General features: G+C 37.8%; 1 protein-coding gene and 1 pseudogene across 1 annotated transcript; both read right to left on the minus strand.

Moving 5' to 3' along the window:
- Positions 1-4,428: 4,428 nt before the first annotated feature.
- Positions 4,429-8,972, minus strand: LOC101958779 (lysozyme C). Its single transcript, XM_005328729.4, has 4 exons — positions 8,641-8,972; positions 7,578-7,742; positions 6,068-6,146; positions 4,429-5,332 (listed from the first exon to the last, which is right to left on the minus strand). The coding sequence occupies exons 1-4, from the start codon at positions 8,774-8,776 to the stop codon at positions 5,266-5,268; spliced, it is 447 nt and encodes a 148-aa protein (XP_005328786.1). The 5' UTR covers positions 8,777-8,972; the 3' UTR covers positions 4,429-5,265.
- A 5,011-nt stretch (positions 8,973-13,983) lies between these two features.
- LOC101970468 (periphilin-1-like) lies at positions 13,984-19,229 on the minus strand (annotated as a pseudogene).
- Positions 19,230-21,355: the final 2,126 nt, after the last annotated feature.

Below are 21,355 nucleotides of genomic sequence, written 5' to 3' on the forward strand. Positions count from 1 at the left end.
CTCTCTCTCTCTCACTCTCTCTTAAAAAAAAAAAATCACCACTATCCCAAATGTTTCCCAGTCCTGTCGGTCAACCTGTTTGGTCTCTTTGGGTTTTGATGCTATTGCTTTAGAACAATTGGTTAGCTGACTGTCTTCAAATACTTCTGTGCCATCTTCAAATACTTCCAGAACCATATCTGCTGTGTGGAGAGTCCTTTCCACCTGCCAGTGTCTGTCTGCAAACTGGAACATCCCTTTGATGAGACTGGTGTGTTGCATAATGGGAACACTGGAATTTTTTTTTTTTTCTAAATCCATCCCTTATGTCCCTGTACTCAGGCTGTGGGTTTGCAGAACAATCATCTCTTGTCCACGGACAGCCAGTTTCATCTCCTCTGTGAGATGGACCACTTTTTTGATCATGAGAAAACCTGTGATCTTCATCATTATTCAGTAGTCAACATGACTGTAATGTCTACTTAGCTTCCTTCACCAGGTTGTCTAGCAGTGGTGGTTCCTTTGGCACAACACGATTTACTATATGGTAGCCACCATTGGGGCGACATGGAGGAGGTACTAGTTCTCCTGGAAGTCTTTCATAATCATAGGGTCCCTCAGAGCACATTCCATCCTTCTCTGAGCCACCTTACTGGGTTGCTGGGAGATGTGTGAAGATAGTCCTCTGCTCACCACCACTATCCCATGCTTTGTATTATTAAAAATCAGTGATATCCTATCTTAAATAAGGCTCATGGAACAACTTTCCTATATCTCCACTTCCACAATGCTTTGCCTCCTGTTCCATGTTAGAACATAAGAGGTCACTTATAAAGCAATATGACTTTAACACTGAAACCTACAGAAACACATCTATCCAACCAAGTGCTGCCTTCAAAGATAATCATGTCAGGAGGTTCAGTACACTCTTAAAATAGGAAAAAAACATTACCTGAACTCAGAAAGAACTGTGCTCCGGATCTGCCTAGGAAGAAAAGATTCTGAGCCACATCAAGGTTATCACCTTGTGGTTACCCTTATTTTGCATGAGTGAAAGTTTCTTTCTGCTTGACCTTTAATGGTTACTAGCTTTGTGAATGAGTGTTTGAGAATCCTGTTCAAAAATTAAAAAAATAATCACATTGTTCAGACAAGGCCTACCTTTGAGTTTTTAATAATAAAGAGTGAGACAGATTTGGAGGACCCAAAGAGAATGAAAATGGTTTTAAGAGATTGTCTCTGGTCCCCTTTGTATCCTTCCTCACTCACTTGAGAATACCCAGCTGTGGGCTGGGGATGTGGCCCAGTGGTAGGGCACTTGCCTAGCACTGTGAGAGGCTCTGGGTTCAGTCCTGAGTACTGGAAAAAACAAAACAGAACATCCATTATTATCTATCTTGGTTTAAGCCTTCTGCTGATGAGTTTAATTTTTCTTTTCAAGTGTTTGAACAATTATGGACTTACATGTTTTGAGCATAGAATAAGCAAATATTTGCTTGCCACCAAGAGCCAAACTGATAGCCATGTTACCCTGCCTGATATATTGTGACTACTACAAAGGGAAGACATGTTTACACCCCTATGCCCTGGGTCTTTTTATTTTTTATGTCAGGGAGCACTCTTAGACTGAGCTACATCCACACTCCTCTAGCTCGGACGGGAGTTAAGGGAAATGATAACATTCAATTAATACTGTTATTATTTCAATTGAAATAATGAGCAAGCTATTTAAAAATAAAAGAGCAAGTAGGCATGATGGGGCACAGAATTTTTCCCCAGAAGTTCTGTATATTCTGCATGTTTTATTTGATGAAATATAAGTCTCTTGTCTTTTCAGAAAAGATGTCTTTAGATCCCAGACAATTTTGTCCTATTCCAATAGATAATAATTTATTAATTATTCACAATTCAGAATTTTGTCTTTATTTTTTCTTACAATTGAGGAAAAAGAATTAATTATGGTGAATGTTGGGGACTTCAGGACTGGGAAATAGGAGATGAGGAAGGATCTCACAGACTTTGACTATTCCCCAAAACTAAGTCATCTTTATAGCAAAGATTTGCCACAATTTATGATATTGTTAAAATGTTCAATGGGATAGAACCATCTCACATTTCTTGCACATCCCATGAAAATATCACCCAAAGAAGATTTAAAAGGCACAAGTCAACAAGGGCCATGAAAAGCAGAAGGGATGACGATGAGAAATGTAGTACAATTTTATAATCCAGAGGGTGAAGGGCAATTTAGGATGATGGGTCTAGCTGACACGTGAGTGCTGTAGAAGGGGATATCAATATAAAGCAAGGTGACTGTTTTCCTAGAACTGAGAAAAGACTAAGGCAACTCTGAGGCAGGAGTGTATGGCAGGGCTATGAACAGGAAGACTGGTTGTCAGTCCATGTGGAGCAGTTCAACTCTCATGTTCTCCATCAGGCCAGGACCAGAGCTTGCTCTTCCTTCTCAGCCTGAGGGGAAGAAGGATGGGAAGATTAGGGAGGAAAGTAAGACCCTCTCTGCATCTCTCTCTCTGTCTGTCTCTCTTTCTTTGTTATTGTGGTACTAGGGATCAAACCCAGGGTCTCCTGCCTGGTAGCCAAGCTGCTTTACCACTGAGGTATTGTGCCCACCAGCCCAATTCAATGCTTTTAACAAGTGGAAAAACTATCCTTTTTGAAGTTGTAATTTGTTGAGGATATATTAATACAATAGTTGTCCCTTATTCCTGAGGGATATATTCCCAAACCCCAGATGGCTATCTGAAACCACAGGCAGTACAGAACCCTGTATGTACTGTGTTTTTAATTTTATTGGCTAATGATGACAAATCTTAATTTATAAATTATAAATATATGAATTAGACACAGTAGACTAACAGTAACTAAAAATTAAATAGAACAATTACTGTATTAAGTAAAATAAGGGGCTTGAACATAAGCACTTGGATACTCTCACAGATAATCTGGTAGCTGAGTTGGCTACTAAATGAGTAATGATCAGGAGGCAATAAAGGATGGTGCAACAAAGAAAGACTTATGTTCCATACAGGGCAGAGCAGGTCAGTGGGAGATTTCATCACACTACTCCCTATGGCATGCAATTCAAAATGTATCAATTGTTTCATTCTGGAACTTTCACTTAATATTTCTGCGTCACAGTTGACCATGATAACTGAAACAATGGAGAATAAAATCGTGGACAAGAGGGGACACCATAAATGAATAAGTAGAATTTTTTGCACATCAAATGGTTATAGGCTTGAGCCCTGGGACATTCACACATTCAGTAAGGGAATAGCAGAGGGCCTGTGGCTCAGTGGTAGAGCCCTTGATTAGCACATGGGAAACATGGAGTTTCATCCTCAGCACCACATAAAAATAAATAAATTAATTAAAGGTATTGTGTCCCTCTACAACTAAAAATATTTTTAAAAGGAATGAAATAGCAGAGAAAGAGTGGGAAAGAGGAACTGAGAAGGAGCAGCCTATGAAGTCGGATGTAAGCAAGAAGGTGAGAGAGAAAAAGCTTCTAGTGATATGAAGTGGTTCACTCAGCTAAATGCTGATGAGAGATCAAGTAGGAAGAGCAGAGAGCAGATGATCACTGGAATTGCATCCAGGTCATGGGAGAAGTCCTAGGGCAGCAGACATGGCTGAGTGAGACAGAAGCTAGATTGGAAAGAGCTGAAGAGAGATGGGAGGTGGGGATGGGCTTCTCCCCTAGAAGTCTCACCATAGACAGCAGAGGCTGAGGTGGTACTTGGAGGGTGGTGTAGGGCCAGTGGAATGTTCTTTGTAGGATGGGAGGATGCTGGGGCCCTTTGCACAATGATGGAGGTGATGGAGCAGAGAGGGAGAAACTTAGCCTAGGTGGGAGTTGTGAGGCCTGGGACAGACGCTGCTTGTGGAGATGCTGCCTTTGCCAGGAGCAAAGGCCCTTCAACCCAGAAATAGTGGGAGGGAAGGAGGGATCAGTAAGGGGAAGGTGTGACTGCTGCTTTGTGGCAGGGGGAGAACTTTGTAGTGCTTCTTTGAAATGACTATTTTTTTTAATGGTATATATAAGCAAAGATTATCTGCTAAGAGCAGAGGATGGTGGAAGGTTAGGGGGCAGAGAGGGTGTCAGATGTGTGTGTTGGGCTCTCAACAAAGAATGGGAGAAGTGAAATAATCATAGTTGTTTTGGAGAGGGGGACAACACAGGAAGAATCCAGAGAAGTGACTGAGGTGACCATGATGACTTGAGGCCATATGAGACTCATGGTTATGGATTCAAAGTAAGGTTTATTAGCCTGCTTGTGGATTTTCCTCCAGCCATTGCCAGCTTTCAGTGCAGGTGAGGATATAGAAGACATTAAGAGTACCAAGTTCTTTCTTTTCTCTTTTTCTAATATATGTGATTTTTTTTCTCCAGACACCAAATGGGTCTAAACAAGGACAGACAAAATATGCAATGCAACCATTTAATGATAACATTTGTATTTTTACAGTATGCATAATTTCACTCCTGTGGTTAATTAGTAATGCAAGCTTATCTGTCTCAGATTTAGATGAAATGCATGAATCTAAGTTAGTAAAATTGAGGAATAGCAACAGCCCATTTAATCCCTCCTTAATGGCTTCATGATCAGTCAGATGCAGGTGTTCTTTCAAAGCTTAAAACAGATTGATGTATAAATTGTGAGTCTGTTTGTAAAGGTACATAAATGGAAAATTCTTAAACCAAATGTCACACACTTTGTGCAAACACATTTTTCCTTCGGTTAGTCTTCACTTTTAGGCATTGGCTTTCCACTCCATTAAGAATTTTATATTGCCCGAGAGAGTGGTTAATTTTCCTATTTTTGGAGATGACTGTATAGATGGAAGGCATTGCATGCTACACAGTTTGGATTTTGTCTAAATTCCATGGGTTTTTAGATAGCCTGTTGTTGTATTATTGTCTGATATTGGGAAATATTTGTATCATTTAAGATTAAGTCTTGATTATATCTATAATAAAAAACTAAATGTACTGTAGATTATTTGATAATCAAGGTTTTAGGTAAGTTTTCACCACCATTAGCTTTATTAGTAAGCTGAAAATGGGGGTTACTATTAAGTAAAACACAAATTATGAACAGTATGGCTCTTAGGAGAAAGGCTATATTTTGTTCCTGCTTCTGTAAAAATGCTACTTGTTTGAAGGGGAAACAATGGTAGTGTGACACACTACACTAGTGGCAGTGTGTCCCTTAATGGTGCAAAGAGACAAAATGAGCTGAAGAAAGAAGGAAAATTTTGCAGTTACACTCCACACCCCTGAATGTACTGAGTGAGGTCACGGTTTTGACAATGGTTTCTCCATGCCACCCTGCAGAGAAAAGGGAAACACAAGCAAAGGTTAAAACATATCTGCATTGCAGTGCACATACTTAAATCTCTTTGTGGGAGCAAAAGTTCCTATCCAAAAATATCATACAGGCTACAATTAGACCCAGGTACTGCTACTGATTAAGTGGAGATGAGTATACAAGGTGCTTTGCTGCTCCTCAGAGGCCTCCATAGGGCACAGAATGCTGAACACAAATGTTGAGTTATGTACATGGCCCATTTACTTATTCCACAAATTGTTTCAAATATGACAAGGAGGCCGACATGGGGTGCATGACTGTAACTGTAGCAGCTCAGGAGGCTGAGGCAGGAGGATTGCAAGTTCAAAGACAGCCTTAGCAATTTAGTGAGTTCCTGTCTCCAAATAAAAAATTAAAAAGGACTGGGGCTGTGGATCAGTAGTTAAGTTTCCTGGTTCTATCTCTTATACAAACTTCCCACTTTCCCACCCAAAAAAGATATGACAAAGAACTAGTAGAGTGTGGAGAATATTTAAAACTCTAGAAATCCCTAAAATCTATAGAGGAGTAAATGGACAAAACTGTAAATCAGTTCAAGCAGATTGTCTCTTCTGAAGGAGGTATTACATTGTGTCCCTTAGGCCCCACAGGACAACTTCACATTCAGAAGGACACTTAGGTCTTTGAATTTTTCTCTCACTGCATATATCAACAGTAGAGTAAAACAGTTTCCCCTTTCAAACCTTAAAACATACCATGCTCTAATGCCTTGTGGGTCACGGACAACCCTTTTTGCACAAGTTACGGCTTGAGAGATGTCATCTTGCAACAGAACTGGAAGAGAGGTGGTGAGGCATGAAAAGGATGATCTAACAATTTCCTTGGAAGTTTACACTTAGCCAGTTTTATTTTGTTAGGCAGAGGAAAGCATATCAAGCCAAGAATTTACATATCTGTGTTTGTTGGGAAAACTTCCTCTTAATTTTTTTTTGTTATTGACGTGAAATAACACAGTGTTTCTCAATTACTAAAGTTGTTGGAGGCCTGGAATTATTAATTAATATGGAAGAAAGTCCACTTTGCACACTGTGAAAAAATACATGCCCCGAAATTTTTTACTCAGCAATTCTACCACTGATGTTATATCCCAAAGAAATAAGAAAAGGTCTGGGAAAATGTCTCAGTGGCAATATGCAAAAAAGTTAAAAAGAATTGAGAGAGAGAAGAGAGAGAGAGAGAGAGAGAGAGAAATATATTGAAACCCCGTACATGTATCCATAAAACTTTACATGTTGAAATACATTCAGAAAGAGTATGCACCAAAAATTATCCATGATTATAAATCTCTGGGTAGTAAGACTGTGCATGCTATTTCATCTTGCTTATATTTTTCTAAATATTATTCAATGACCATACATTATTATACAATACAAAAGCAATTTTTAAGTAAATCAGCTAAGTTAAAAATAATTTTATAAAATTGATTTTCTCTTGGGAATTTTAACATTTAATATTTTAAAAATATCAAGTCTGCAATATGTATGCACTATTTTACACACTAAAATTTGTACATGCTATTTCTATTTTCATGAGCTCAGGAGTCTAATACTCTCATACCTTATAAATGTAACAAAAAAAACCTCGAGAGTTCTTTTTCTTATTAAAACACAATGTTTCATCCCAAGTAGATAAATATACGAGGTAATGTTTTAGGTGTGATAATGATTATTTAGGAATTGTATATTTTGGAGATTCAAGCTAGAGGATTTAGAAATAAAATATCAACATTTCTAATTCACCTTAAAATCTCTGAGCAAAATGTATATATACATACAATAAGAATCTATGGAAATATGTTAATTATTGTTGAAAGTGTACAGTCATCTGGGTATTCATTATATGAAAATCTAACTTTCTACATACATAGGACCTTTTATAATAACGCATAAAACAATCAAAAGGATTACACAATTAATAGATCCCTAAGCCATTCTCAGGGAATACATGGAATGGCAAAGTTTTAGAAAAGCTTCAATAAGGCCATTAACAATAAATGAGCAGGCACTCCACCACTAAGCTAAATCCCCAGCTCTGCTTCTATTCAGGGAATTTTGAGGATAACAATCACTTTCTAGAAGTTGAGATGGACTTTTTCTAGCTCCCTGACAAAAACCCTTCAAGGCTATTTGATTTGTTTGAATGTCTGTTCTTGTAAATATATGCAGGTAGTTCTTGTGCCATCACTCAAATATTATCTAGTCTTACCATTGCAAGATATACCACAGGCATTAACTGCTCTTGGGGTTTTGCCATCATTACACCAGTAGTGGCTATTGATCTGGAATATCCCATAGTCAGTACTTTGGTCTCCAGGGTTGTAGTTTGTAGCTCTGGTGTTGTAACTACTCTCCCATTCGGCCAGACACACCCCTGAAAAAAAATTGTTTTTTGTAATAAATAGCAGCACCAACTGATTTATGTACTGTGTATCAAAATCAATTCTATGCAACTAATTGTATTTTACTATCGACTTACTTTGTAAGTACAAGATGTGTTTAATTGATAAAATATCAGTAACAGGTTAGTTTGAGACAGGGTCTCACTGGGTTCCCAGGGTGGTCTCCTGTCTCATGTGATCCTTCCACCTCAGCCTCCCATGTAGCTGGGACTACAGGTCTGAGCCACCATTCCTGCCTGCCTCAACACCTTTGTTATAGAGGGTCCCTAGGAGTATCCTTTTGTAGCTCAAATCAGTTTATAAGAATGTGAAGCAAGGTAAGGTACTTTTAAAAATCTTTAAATTGCTATTTTTCCATTGCTTTTGCCTTCCACTTGTTCTCATCTCTCAGACAATACTGAGCCTAGAACAGAAAATGGAGCTGTTGAGAAGGTTGTACAAATTCATAGCAGATATACAGCTGATGGGAAAATGCTTTATTAGAAACATTTAAGGATTTTTCTGAGAGTGATTTTCTTGTAATACCTAAAGGTGAATTTGGATGTTAACTTTGAATCTTGAAACCAAGAATTATGGAATAGGAAAGCATATTCTATGATTTTGTTCATGTACTTACTTGTTCATTCATTTACAAATATCTATGGAAGGGGAAGTGTTTGGGGTCAATCTGAAAAGTACAGAGATTGGAGAATAAGGAGTATGCTATACAGTAACTTTTCGTCATGGCATGTTTTGAATGTTGTGCAAGAAAATGAAGATTAATCAACTTAAAATGAATAATACCCACATCCCTTCAGCAAGTATCTAATTCTAGAGGACCAAAATGATGTTTTCAATCATTGTAAAAACAATGAGGAAGACCCAACTTACAGTTTGCCAAGCTGATTCCATGGTAGCCATCCATTCCAAGTCTTTTTAGAGTTCTGGCCAACTCACACCTTCCATAGACCTTGCCCTGGACTGTGACAGAAAGGAGAAGAAGCCCCAGAATCAGAAAAGCCTTCATGTTGACTGGAAAGTCAGACCACTAAGCTTACCTAGGGAAGCTGGCCTCAGTATTTAACATCTTAGAACTTCCTTCTTCCTCTAGTGGTTGGGGCCTACTACACCTTTGGAGCTGTGTGCAGAGCAGGAACTACTTATTGGTTCACCACCCTTGAATGTTTTTTTTTTTTTTAATGTTTGAAGAGAGATATTATGATGTTCTGAGAATTAATCTACAAGAAAATAAAGTCATGATGTTGTTTAAAGTTTTGGCTCAGGAAGAATTGGGAAAACAGCACCATTTCCAAAACAGGAAATTCAATTTCACTATGAATTTGAACCACATTAAAGAAAAGACAATGACTACTTTGTACAACTTTAAATCAGCTGTGTTTATTTTTTTACTCTATTCTTTTGTCTGTTTTCACTATTTCTATTGATATTTTCCATGCAAAATTATTCTTTTATATATATGTTTTTCAATAAATAGACATGACACATATCCCTGTTGTCTTCAAAGTTATATAGCATGATGCCAAATTATTCAGCCAATTTTTTACTTTGGTGTGTTTTTGTTACTATTGTAAGATATTTACATATCTATATAATTTTATTTAAACTTGGTTGCTTTATTTTGTACTTTTAAAATTCACTAAAAGATCTACAATATCAGCTTTCCCCATGTTGATCATCAAGGTTTCATGGTAAGGAAATGAAAATTTTGTCACATCTGTCAGCTATACTGAAAAACAGTGGATAATTTACAAACAAATCTTTAATCCAGAACATTTTACAAAATACATACTCTGGTATACATCTGAATATATCCTATAATTTGACTTTAAAATGCAGTAAAGGAAAAGGAAAATTCCCAACAAAGTCAACACTGTCAAGCCTAGGAGACAGTGTTTAAATGTTGAATGAAATTGGAGGGAAAGGAAGAGGCAGAGATTACCCATTGATCCTACATTTAAACGTATCTGTTAGTAAGACATTTTTTAAAAAAATGAATTTAAGTGAAGAACTCCTTTGTCTCTGGTATTTTCTCAGGCTTTCTTATCTTTTTTCTCAGTGCATCATAGTTGTACATAATGGTGGGATTTGTTGTTTTGTATTCGTTCCTGCACATACTACAATAATATAATTGTCTAATATCTCCCTTTGCTTTTCATGCTGTCACTCCCCACCTTTTTTTTCCTTTGTCTTCTCTAATTTCCATGTTTATGAGAAAAAAAATATGAACTTGACCTTTTGACTTTGGATTATTTCGCTTAACATGATGGTCTCAAGTTCCATCCATTTTCCTGCAAATGACCTACTTTTGACCTCTTGATGACTGAATAAAACTCCATTGTGTATATATATATTTTCTTTATCCATTTGTCTGTTGTTGGACACCTAGGCTGGTTTTATAATTTGGCTATTGTGAATTGTGCTGTCATCAAAATAATGGGTATACATGTATTACTACAGTATGACAACTTTAATTGTTCAGGATAAATACCAAAGAGTACTATAGATGGTTTGTACGGTGAACCCATGATTATTCTTTGGAGGAACCTCCATACTGATTTTCAGAGTGGTTGTGTTAATTTGCAATTCTACCGACAGTGTAAAGTATTTCTTTTTCTTCACACCTTCTCCAGCATTTATAATTGCTTGCATTATTTTTTCCTTTTTTAAAATTTTTGTTCTTTTTAGATATACATGACAGTATTATTTCTTGTATTCTTGATAACTGCCGTTCTGACTGGTATGAGGTGCAATCTCAATGTAGTTTTGATTTGCATTTACCTAATTGCTAATGATGTTGAACATATTTCCATATACTTGTTGGCTATTTGTATTTATTATATTTTGTGAAATGTCTGTTTAATTCATTTGATCATTTTTTAATTGGGTTACTTGTCTTTTTATTGTTAATTCTTTTGAATTTGCTATACATTCTAGATATTAATCCTGTCAGAAGTGTAGCTGGCAAAGATTTTCTCTCATTCTGTAAGTTCTTTCTTCATGTTTTTTTTTTAAAAATTTAATTTTTAGTTGTAGATGGACACAATTCTTTATTTAATTTATTTATTTATTTTTATGTAGTGCTGAAGATCAAACTCAGGTCCTTGCACGTGCTAGGTGAGCACTCTATCGCTGAGCCACAACCTTAGCCCCTCTTAATGTTCTTAATTGTTTCCTTTATTTCACAGAAGTTTGTTAATTTGATGCCACCTCATTTATTAACTTTTGGTATTATTTCCTGAGCTTTAGGGGTCCTATTGAGCAAGTATTTGCCTGTCTCTATGCTGGAGTGATGACCCTATGTTTTCTTTTAGGAGCTGAATAGTTTCTGGCCTAATTCCTAGGTCTTTGATCCATTTTGAGTTGATTTTTGTGCAGGATGAGGGATAAGGGTCTATTCTCATTTTCTATATATGGATACCCAATTTTCTCAGCACCGTTTGTTAAGGGGGCTGTCTTTTCACCAATGTATGTTTTTGGCACCTTTGTCAAGGATCAGATGACTGTAGATGAGTGGGTTTATATTTGTGTATTCTATCCATTGGTCTATGTGTCTGTTTTTGTGCCAGTATCAAACAGTTTTTGTTACTATCCCTCTGTAGTATAATTTGAAATTAGGTGTTGCAATGCATCTAGCATTTCTTATTTTGACTTAAAATTGTTTTGGCTATTCTGGGTCTTTTATTTTTCCAAGTAAATTTTAGGACTATTTTTTCTAGTTGTGTGAAGAATGTCATTATTGTTTTGATGGGGATTGCATTGAATCTGCATATTGCCTTCATTAATTCTGCCATTTTTTCTTTGTTCTTGTACCAGGCACTCAACAGCTGAGCCATATCCCCAGCCCTACTTTGTATTTTATTTTAAAGTCAGGGTCTCACTGAGTTGCTTAGTTCCTCGCTGTTGCTGAGACTGGCTTTGAACTCATGATCCTCTGTCTCAATCACTCGAGACACTGGGATGTGCCACCATGCCCAGCTATTTTAGCAATATTAAGCCAATTAAACCATTTTAGCAATATTAATTCTGCTTATATCCATGAGCATGGGAGGTCTTTCCATTTTCTTATACCTCGTTCAACTTTTTTCTTCACTTTTCTATTGTTTTCTTGTGGAGGTTATTTACCTCCTTGGCCAGAAGTATTCCTAGGTTGTTTTTGTTTTTAGGCAATTGTAAATGGTACTGTTTTCCTGATTTCTTTCTCAGCAGATTCAATTTGTGTGTAGAAAATCTATTAATTTTTGTGTGTTGATTTTGTAGCCTAATACTTTGTTGAATTTGTTTAGTAGTCGGAGTAGTCTTTTGCTGGGGTTTTGGGGATCTTCTAAGTATAAAAGTATCTCATCTTCAAACAGTGACAATTTGACTTCTTCCTTTCTTATTTTTAGTCCTTTCATTTACTCCTCTTGTCCAATTGCTTTGGCTAGAATTTCAAGCACTATGTTCAATAAAAGTGGTGATTTAAAAATCTTATTTCAGATTTAAAAGAAAGGGTTTCAGTTTTTCTCCACTTACTATGAGGTTGGCTTAGGTTTTTTCATATATAGCCTTTATGATGTTGAGGTAAATTCATACTATTCCTACTTTCTTCAGTGTTTTTATCATGAATGGGTACTGGATTTTGTCAAATGCTTTCTCTGCATCTATTGACATGACTTAGTGATTTTTGTCATTAATTCTATTTAGGTGATGAATTATGTTTATTAATTTGAGTGTGTTAAACAACTTACATCTCTGGATAAAGATTTTATTTTCAAACTTGTGACATACCAACCAAAAAACCTAAATCCTGGGACTAGAATATTTAAGAAAAACAAAACACTGGGGACAGGAGAAATGACATCAATAGTTTCTTAATCTTTTTAAGGTTTGTAACAAATATATCACTTTACACTTTAAGAAAAAATATCAGAGATAATATGTGGGATTTCATTTGGCTTATGTTTTATAAAAGATAGTTAAATACAATCTCTCAAAGAGAAAAATAAAAATTCAAGGTATTCTCCCTTATGAAATTTAAAAAATGTACTCCCTCATTAGTTTTTAAATATGTGGAATGGCACAATACATATTTGGGGGCACCCATGAGAGAAGCCATTGAAATTATTCACACTGCTATTTCTACTTTTAGAATATCCTTGATGTACTCTGGGGTAAGTAAAAAAAATAAAAAGAATACCAAAATTAAAGTAGAATAGAGGAGAAAAGGAAGGAGGGTGGGAGGATAATGAAATTGGCTAGTAACAACAAACATGATTTTTAGGGTTTCCTTGCTAATGTCACCAGATTATATATTTTAGCTCAATGGCACTGGGCTACTGGAAGTGACCAGAAAATGAGTGGAGTGTCCTAATGGGTCCCTGTTAGGTTTTCAACTAACCTGTGATTTGAATGGCCCACTAGAAGGGCTGATGACCCAGCCTGGCTTGGTAAGGCTGGCTGTGGGGGGCTTACTGCCTATTCTTCTCTTTCTTTCAAGATTTCTCTTGAATGTCTAAGAACCTCTAAGAGTCAGCAGAACAAAAAACTCATCAGATTACACAGATTAAAAACAGAATGATTCTGAAAACGACTTAATCAAGAGCATGTTATCAATCTGTTTCCTGACAGGTAGTATGAACCTTAGAATAAATAAAACTCCTGTTCTCCTGTATATTTTAAATGTTTACTGTACTGATTTGAGGGGTTTTGAAAAATCTCAGTTTTAAAATATCCCTTATTGTTCATCTAAAATTGCCCATTCTCTTAGTCTTGTATTTGATACTGTTGAAGACTACCCAGCAGTAAGAGTAGGCAAAAGTTTCAGGGGCATTTTGGTAGAGACACATTGAGTTCATTTACTTGGAAAGAAAGATTTTATTCTAAGGTGTCTCTATTTTATCATTGAGACGTATTCTCAAAGCAAATCTTCTCTAAGATACTTAAGTACTCAGGATAGGACACATCGACTTATTAAAAGTTACAAAGCCTAAGGAAATCCAGCACAAGTCAATAATACCACAATTCAGAATTCCAACATTTCCACATGATATCTTCACTACGAAATGCAAAAAGACTAATAATGTGGGGCTTAGGATGTGGCTCAGCCGTAAAGTGCTCGCCAAGCATGTGCGAGGCCCTGGGCTTGATCCTATTTTATTACAAATAAAATAAAGGTATTGTATCCAACTACAACTGAAAAAACACCCAAATAAAACATTAAAAAAAGACTAGTAATGTTTGAGTGAAATGATCTCTAATCTGTAAATGGAAGACTTTGGAATAGGAAGGAGTTAGTACAGAGAGCTGCACCCCAGGATTGCTTTGTTCAAGCTTAAAAATTTAATTGACCATCATTTGGGTGGAGGGCAAGGATGAGGGATGGGTATAGATTGTTCACCCTCCCCCCTCCAAAAAAAACCTCAAAAAATACAAACAAATTCCAAAACAAGAAACTTCTAATTAAAATACTTTAAGTAGATTGTTTTAGATGTTTATTTGATAATGAAAATGTGGTCAGCTAGCATGAAGTATTTCTCTTCATTACAAAAATTCCATATATTAAGAATTGAACAATGGGGGAAAATTTAGAAACATTTTTATTTTATTTTTTTGCCTGAGCACTAAACCTTCTAAAAAGGCTCTACAAAATCTTGAGGAGAACAATCATTCTCTGCAGTGAAAGGCTTGGGTTTTCCAACACAGCACTCATCTATTGCAATCAAATTCTGCTTCAGTGCAAACTCTGTAGACTTCTCTAATGAAGAATCATCTGCAAGCAGCATTTTCACCACCATCTGAAATGCTTCCAGTCTTGTTGGTCAAACTGTTTGGTCTCTTTGGGTTTTGATGCTATTGCTTTAGAGCAACTGTTAGCTGATTGTCTTCAAATACTTCTATGCCATCTGTTGCATGTGACTCTGGTTCTTTGGCTGGTTAGTGAAAAACAGTGCTGTGGATCCCGCCTCAAACTCAGAAATGTCAGGCAAGCTACTTTCATCTGATTGCTAAACTTTTTGGTAGTGCATTTGCTTGCAGTCAGCAAGTTCCTTTTCACTTAGCTTCCTGAGTTTGTCAAACACCTTCGATGAAGGAACTCTTGAGGGCAAATGTCTCTTGAAATTTTTAAAGACTTGTTATGTCTTTTTTCACCTCTATGAGACTGATGGAGAGAGTAAGTTTTGCTTCATTCTGGAGAGAAGCTGCTTCTATTGAGCCAAGAGCCAGATCTGCTGTGTGGAGAGTCCTTTCTTCCTGCCAGTGACTGTGTGCAACAGGAGCCTCTCTTTTATGAGGAGATTGGTGTATTGTGTAATGCAAACAGTAGAGCTTTTTCTTCTAAATCCATCCCTCATGTCCCTGTCCTCAAGCTGTGGGTTTACAGAACAATCATCTCTTGTCTTCGTAAAGCCAGATTCATCTCCTCTTTGAGGTGGACTTCCTCCCATGTCTTGCAAAAGCAGTGAATATGCAGTTCCCCTTGGTGGAAAGAAGTGGCTGAGTGTAAGGACAGCTTTAGGCCTGAGCCTAAGCAAGTCCATTTTAAAACTCCACTTTGAAACCTGCAGTCTCAACAGGCACACCTATGGAGCCCTCCAGTATGGCCCTCAGGCTCAAACAAGCTACCTCTCCCCGCCCTAACAAACTCAGAGTGAAATCTGTGTCATGTTGTCCTCACTCCATCAGGGAAAGAGGTAAGAAAATCAGTGGGGACCACCAGACCAGATGCTTTAATCCCAGGGCAAATGACATCACTGAGAAATCCAATGGCAGGTGATAGGGATTGAAAGGGTGGTCAGAAGCCCCAAAATTTAGTATAAATAATGGAGTCAATGAATAGACATTCAGCCAGCTGACACTGATGTCCTCATGCTGGAGAGCCTGATGAGGACCTGGACTGACATCCCAACTCTTCCCATCGTTGGCTTGTTCCTCTGCATCCTTCTCACTGCTCTCAAACTCTACAGCCACATCTTGACCCTGGTGAGAGCTGCAACTTCTCACTACGACGACCCTCTCCTCACCCGGCTGTCAGCTCCACCTGAGAAGTGAAGCCTGCCTTGGCTCCTGACCTGATCACCATGGTCTGAGTGAGTGTGCATCTGCTGGACTTAAAGCCTAAGGCTTGAGACTTTTGATCTGATACTTGACTTAGCATGCAGAGGGAATGTCTGTCATGAGCCTGTCATGATTAAGTGTGTTTGCAGTGCTTAGAATGAATCTAGCATTTTTTGCTGTTAATCGATTATATCTACTGCAGTGCCTAGCATTAAAGATTGTCATTTTCAGGGCTGGGATTGTGGCTCAGCAGTAGAGCACTTGCCTAGCACATGTGGGGCCCTGGGTTTGATCCTTAGCACCGCATAAAAATAAATAAATAAAACAAAGGTATAAAAACATTTTTAAAAAATGGATTGCATTTTTCTTGATTGAGAACCTATAGAGTGAAATTGTATTGAGTGATTTAAGTGAATAAAGCATTGAAAAGGTCAGAAGCATGAGGACATTCTTTATTTCTCCCCCTCAACTGCATAAGTCTCACCTTTTGCCCATCACGACACTGAGAATTAAAAGCTAAGAGAAATAAAACAGCGGGGGAAAAAAAGAGCACAAAACACAGAAACTAGTGTCAACAGCAGGGGCAGGACAGGCAAGCTCTGAGACAGATCAGGCTTCTATGAAAAAATGGAGCCTGAGGGGCTGGGATTGTGGCTCAGAGGTAGAGCACTTGACTAGCATGTGTAAGGCACTAGGTTTGATCCTTAGCACCACATACAAATAAAAAAATAAAATGAAGATGGAGTCCATGTCTGCTTTATTTATAGCGGGAAATATCTAAGGCCTTCCATAGAATGTTCTTCACCAAAATAGGACAGAGGTGGGCTTTGCAGTTCCTAAAGAGACACACTCATCTCCAGTACTACTATGAGGAACCTTTCTAGCAGTGTGGAGGGGAAGGTCACGTGCACTGGGTGATCTATTGCCATGGGAGAACCATGAAAAGTTCCCAATGCCAGGCCTATCCCTCCCTGGCTTCCATGCTGAGAGAATGTCCTCATGTATTTCACGGATGGCTTCCTGCAATGGACCACTTCTTTGATCATGAGAAAACCTGTGACTCTCATCATTACTCAGTAGTCAACATGAGTGTAATATCTACTGTAGCTTCCTTTACCAGGTTTGTCTAGCAGTGGTGGTTCCTTTGGCACAACACTATTTACTATATGGTAGCCACCATTGGGATGACATGGAGGAGGTACTAGTTCTCCTGGAAGTCTTTCATAATCATAGGGTCCCTTAGCACATTCCATTTCTTCTCTAAGCCACCTCTCTGGGTTGCTGGGAGATGTGTGAAGATATCCTCTGCTTACCACCACTATACCAAACTTTATATTGTTAAAAATCAGTGATTCCCTGTCATAAATAAGGCTCATGGAACAACTTTCCTATCTCTACTTCCACAATGCTTTGCCTCCTGTTCCATGTTAGAACATAAGAGGTCACTTATAAAGCAATATGACTTTAACACTGAAACCTACAGAAACACATCTATCCAACCAAGTGCTGCCTTCAAAGATAATCATGTCAAGAGGCTCTGCACACTCTTAGAATACGAACAAACACTACCTGAACTCAGAAAGAACTGTGCTCTGGATCTGCCTAGGAAGAAAGATTTTGAGCCACATAAAGTTTATCACCTTGTGGTTACCCTTATTTTGCATGAGTGAAAGTTTCTTTCTGCTTGACCTTTAATGGTTACTAGTTTTGGCTGTGAATGAGTGTTTGAGAATCCTGTTCAAAATAAAATTAAAAAATAATCACATTGTTCAGATGAGGCCTACCTTTAATAATAAAGAGTGAGACAGATTTGGGAAACCCAAAGAGAATGAAAATGGTTCAAAGAGATAATCCCTGGTCCCCTTTGTATTCTTCCTCACTCACTTGAGAATACCCAGCTATGGGCTGGGGATGTGGCCCAGTGGTAGAACACTTGCCTAGTACTGTGGGAGGTCCTGGATTCAGTCCCTAGCACTGGAAAAATAAAATTATCTGTCTTGGTTTAAGCCTTCTGCTGATGAGGTTAAGTTTTCTTTTCAAGTGTTTGAACAATTATGGAATTACATGTTTTGAGGATAGAATGAGCAAATATTTGCTTGCCACCAAGAGCCAAATTGATAGCCATGACACCCTGCCTGATATATTGTGACTACTTCAAAGGGAAGACATGTTTACACCCCTATGCCCTGGGTCTTTTTATTTTTTATGTCAGGGATCAAATGCAGGGCCTTATGTGTAGTAGGCAAGCACTCTACGACTGAGCTACATCCACACTCCTTTAGCTGGGACGGGAGTTAAGGGAAATGATAACATTCAATTAATACTGTTATTATTTCAATTGAAATAATGAGCAAGCTATTTAAAAATAAAAGAGCAAGTAGGCATGATGGGGCAGAGAATTTCCCCCCAGAAGTTCTGTGTATTCTGTAGGTTTTATTGATAAAATATATTTATTTTGTCTTTCAAAAAAGATGTTTATAGATCCCAGATAATTCTGTACCTTTACAATGAATAATAATTTATTAATTACTGTTCATTTCTTTTATTTTCCCCAAAATTGAAAAAAAAATAATTAATCATAGTGAGTTCTTGGGATCAGGCCATGAAAAGCGAATTTTACCAAGGTTCTCTCAGACTTTTGATTATTCCCCCAAAAAGAATCATCCATAGGATGACTTAGGATTTATGATGATCAATGATATTCTACAACATATACTATGGCATAGTTCTGTCTCTATTTCCTTCCACATCCCATGAAAACATCAAAAGAAATTTTAAAAGCATAAGACATCAAAGGCCATGGAAAAAGCACAAGAGATAGCAATAGAAAAGAAACTTCAATACAATTTCATGATTCAGAGGGTGAAGGGTAATTTAGGATAATGGATAAAGCTGATATGTGAGTGCCTGCAGAAGGGGACATCAGTACAAAGCAAGCTGACTTTTTGTCCTAGAAATGGGAAAAGACTAAGGCAACTCTGAGGCAGGGTTATGAACAGGAAAACTGGTTGGAAGTCCATGTGGAGCAGTTCAACTCTCAGTGTTCTCCCTCAGGCCATGACAGCAGCTTGTTCTTCCTTCTCAACCAGAGGGGAAGAAGTATGGGAAGATCAGGGAGGAAAGTAAGACACTGTGTGTGTGTGTGTGTGTGAGAGAGAGAGAGAGAGAGAGAGAGTGTGTGTGTTGTGTTTCTCTCACTGAGCTCTCACTCTTTTTTTTTTTGTTGTTGTGGTGCTGGAGATTAAACACAAGGTCTCCTGCCTGCTAGCCAAACTGATCTACCACTGAGCTATTCTGCCCACCAGCCTAATTCAAAGCTTTTAACAAGTGGAAAAATAATCCTTTTGGAATTTATATTTTGTTGAGCAGAGATTAATACAATAATTACCTTTAGTCATGAGGGATACATTTAGAGGTTCGCAGTGCATATCTGAACCCATAGGTAGTACTGAACCATATACATACACATATATATATAATATACACACACTATGTTTTTAGTTTTATATGCATACCTATGATTTAAAAATTATAAACTTATGAGCTAGACAGTAGGAAATTAATAATAATATAATAAATAGAACAATTACTGTATTAGGTAATATAAATGGTATTTGAACACAAGCACTTGGATACTCCCACAGTTAGTAGGATAACCGAGTAGGCTATTAAGAAACTAATGATCAGAAGGCAATACAGTATGGGTGCGCTAGACAAAGGGTTGATTCATGTCCCAAGCAGGACAGAGCAGGACAGTGGGAGATTTCATCATGTTACTCCATATGGCATGCAATAAAAACTTATCAATTGTTTACTTCTGGAACTTTCCATTTAATATTTTTAGGTCATAGGTGACTGTAGATAAGTGAAACAATGGAGAGTGAAATTATGGTTAAGGGGGGACTACTGTATATGAATAAGTAAAATCTGTTACATACCAAAGGGTTATAGGCTTGAGCCTGGGGATATTCATACATTTAGTAATGGAATAGCAGAGGGGCTGGGGTCATAGCTCAGTGGTAGAGTGCTTGCCTAGCACATGTGAGGCACTGGTTTTATTCTCAGCACCACATAGGAATAAAATAAAGATATTGTAAAAATTGTAGTCTATATGTGTATCAAGAATTGTAATGCAAAAAAAGTACACATATAATGGCATAAGTTGACGTGAATATACTTTATATATAGAGATACGAAAAATTGTGCTCTATATGTGTAATAAGGATTGTAATGCATCCCACTGTTGTCGTGTATTTAAAAAAACAATAAAATAAAAAAAGAGGAAGAGAAAAAAGATATTGTGTCCATCTACAGCTAAAAATATTTTTAATGTTTATTTTTTAGTTTCAGTTGAACACAATACCTTCATCTTATTTATTTTTATGTGGTGCTGAGGATCAAAACCAGGGCCTCACACATGCTAGGCCAGCACTCTACCGCTGAGCCATAACCACAGCCCTAAAAATATTTTTTTAAAAAAGAAAGAAATGGACTTGCAGAGAAAGAGTAGGCAAGATGGGCTGAGAAGAAACAGTCTGTGAGGTAGATGTAAGTAGGAAGGTGAGAGAGAAAAAGCTTCTAGTGAGATGAAATGGTTCACTCAGCTAAATGTTGATGAAGATCAAGTAGAAAGAGCAGAGAGCAGATGATCATTGGAATTGCACCCAGGAGTCATGGGGGAAGTCCTAGGGCAGCAGACGTGGCTGAGTGAGACAGAAGCCAGACTGGAAAGAGCTGAAGAGAGATGGGAGGTGGGGATGCGCTTCTCCCCTAGAAGTCCTACCATAGAGAGAGCAGAGGCTGAGGTTGTACTTGGAGGGTGGTGTAGGGTCAGTGGAATGTTCTTTGTAGGATGGGAGGATAGGCTGAGAAGAAACAGTCTGTGAGGTGGAGGTGATGGAGCAGAGAGGGAGAAACTCAGTCTAGCTGGGAGTTGTGAGGCATGGGACAGAGGCTGCACATGGAGATGCTGCCTTTGCCAGGAGCAAAGGCTCTTAATCCCAGAAATAGTGGGAGGGAAGGAAGAGTCAATGAGGGGAAGGTGTGACTGCTGCTTTGTGACAGGGGGAGAACTTCGTAGTGCTTCTTTGAAGTGGTCTCTTCTCTCCATCGAATATGAGGCTAGTTTATCTTCTGAGAATAGAGGATGTAGAGGTGAGGGGGATGACAAGGCACCAGGCGTGCATGTTGGGGCTCTCAACAGAGAAAAGGAGAAACAAAATTGTCATAATCTTTTGGAGAGAGGGGACAACAACACAAAAGGAATCCAGAGAAGTGACTGAGGTGACCATGCTAACTTGAGGCCCATTTGAGATTCATGGTTTTGAATTCAAAGTAAGATTTATTAGCCTGCTTGTGGATTTTTCTCCAGCGATATCCACCTGTTGAAGTGGAGGTGAGGATACAGTAGGCATTAAGTGTGCTACATCTTTTTTTGTTTGTTTTTACAAAGTATTTAAGTTTTTTCGCCATAGACACTAGATGGGTCTAAACAAGGGCAGACAAAATATGTGATTTGAATTCCTTAATAATAACATTTTAGAGTATGCAT

This window comes from Ictidomys tridecemlineatus, chromosome 6 (genome assembly GCF_052094955.1).
Source record: "Ictidomys tridecemlineatus isolate mIctTri1 chromosome 6, mIctTri1.hap1, whole genome shotgun sequence".
Taxonomy (NCBI): Eukaryota; Metazoa; Chordata; class Mammalia; order Rodentia; family Sciuridae; genus Ictidomys; species Ictidomys tridecemlineatus.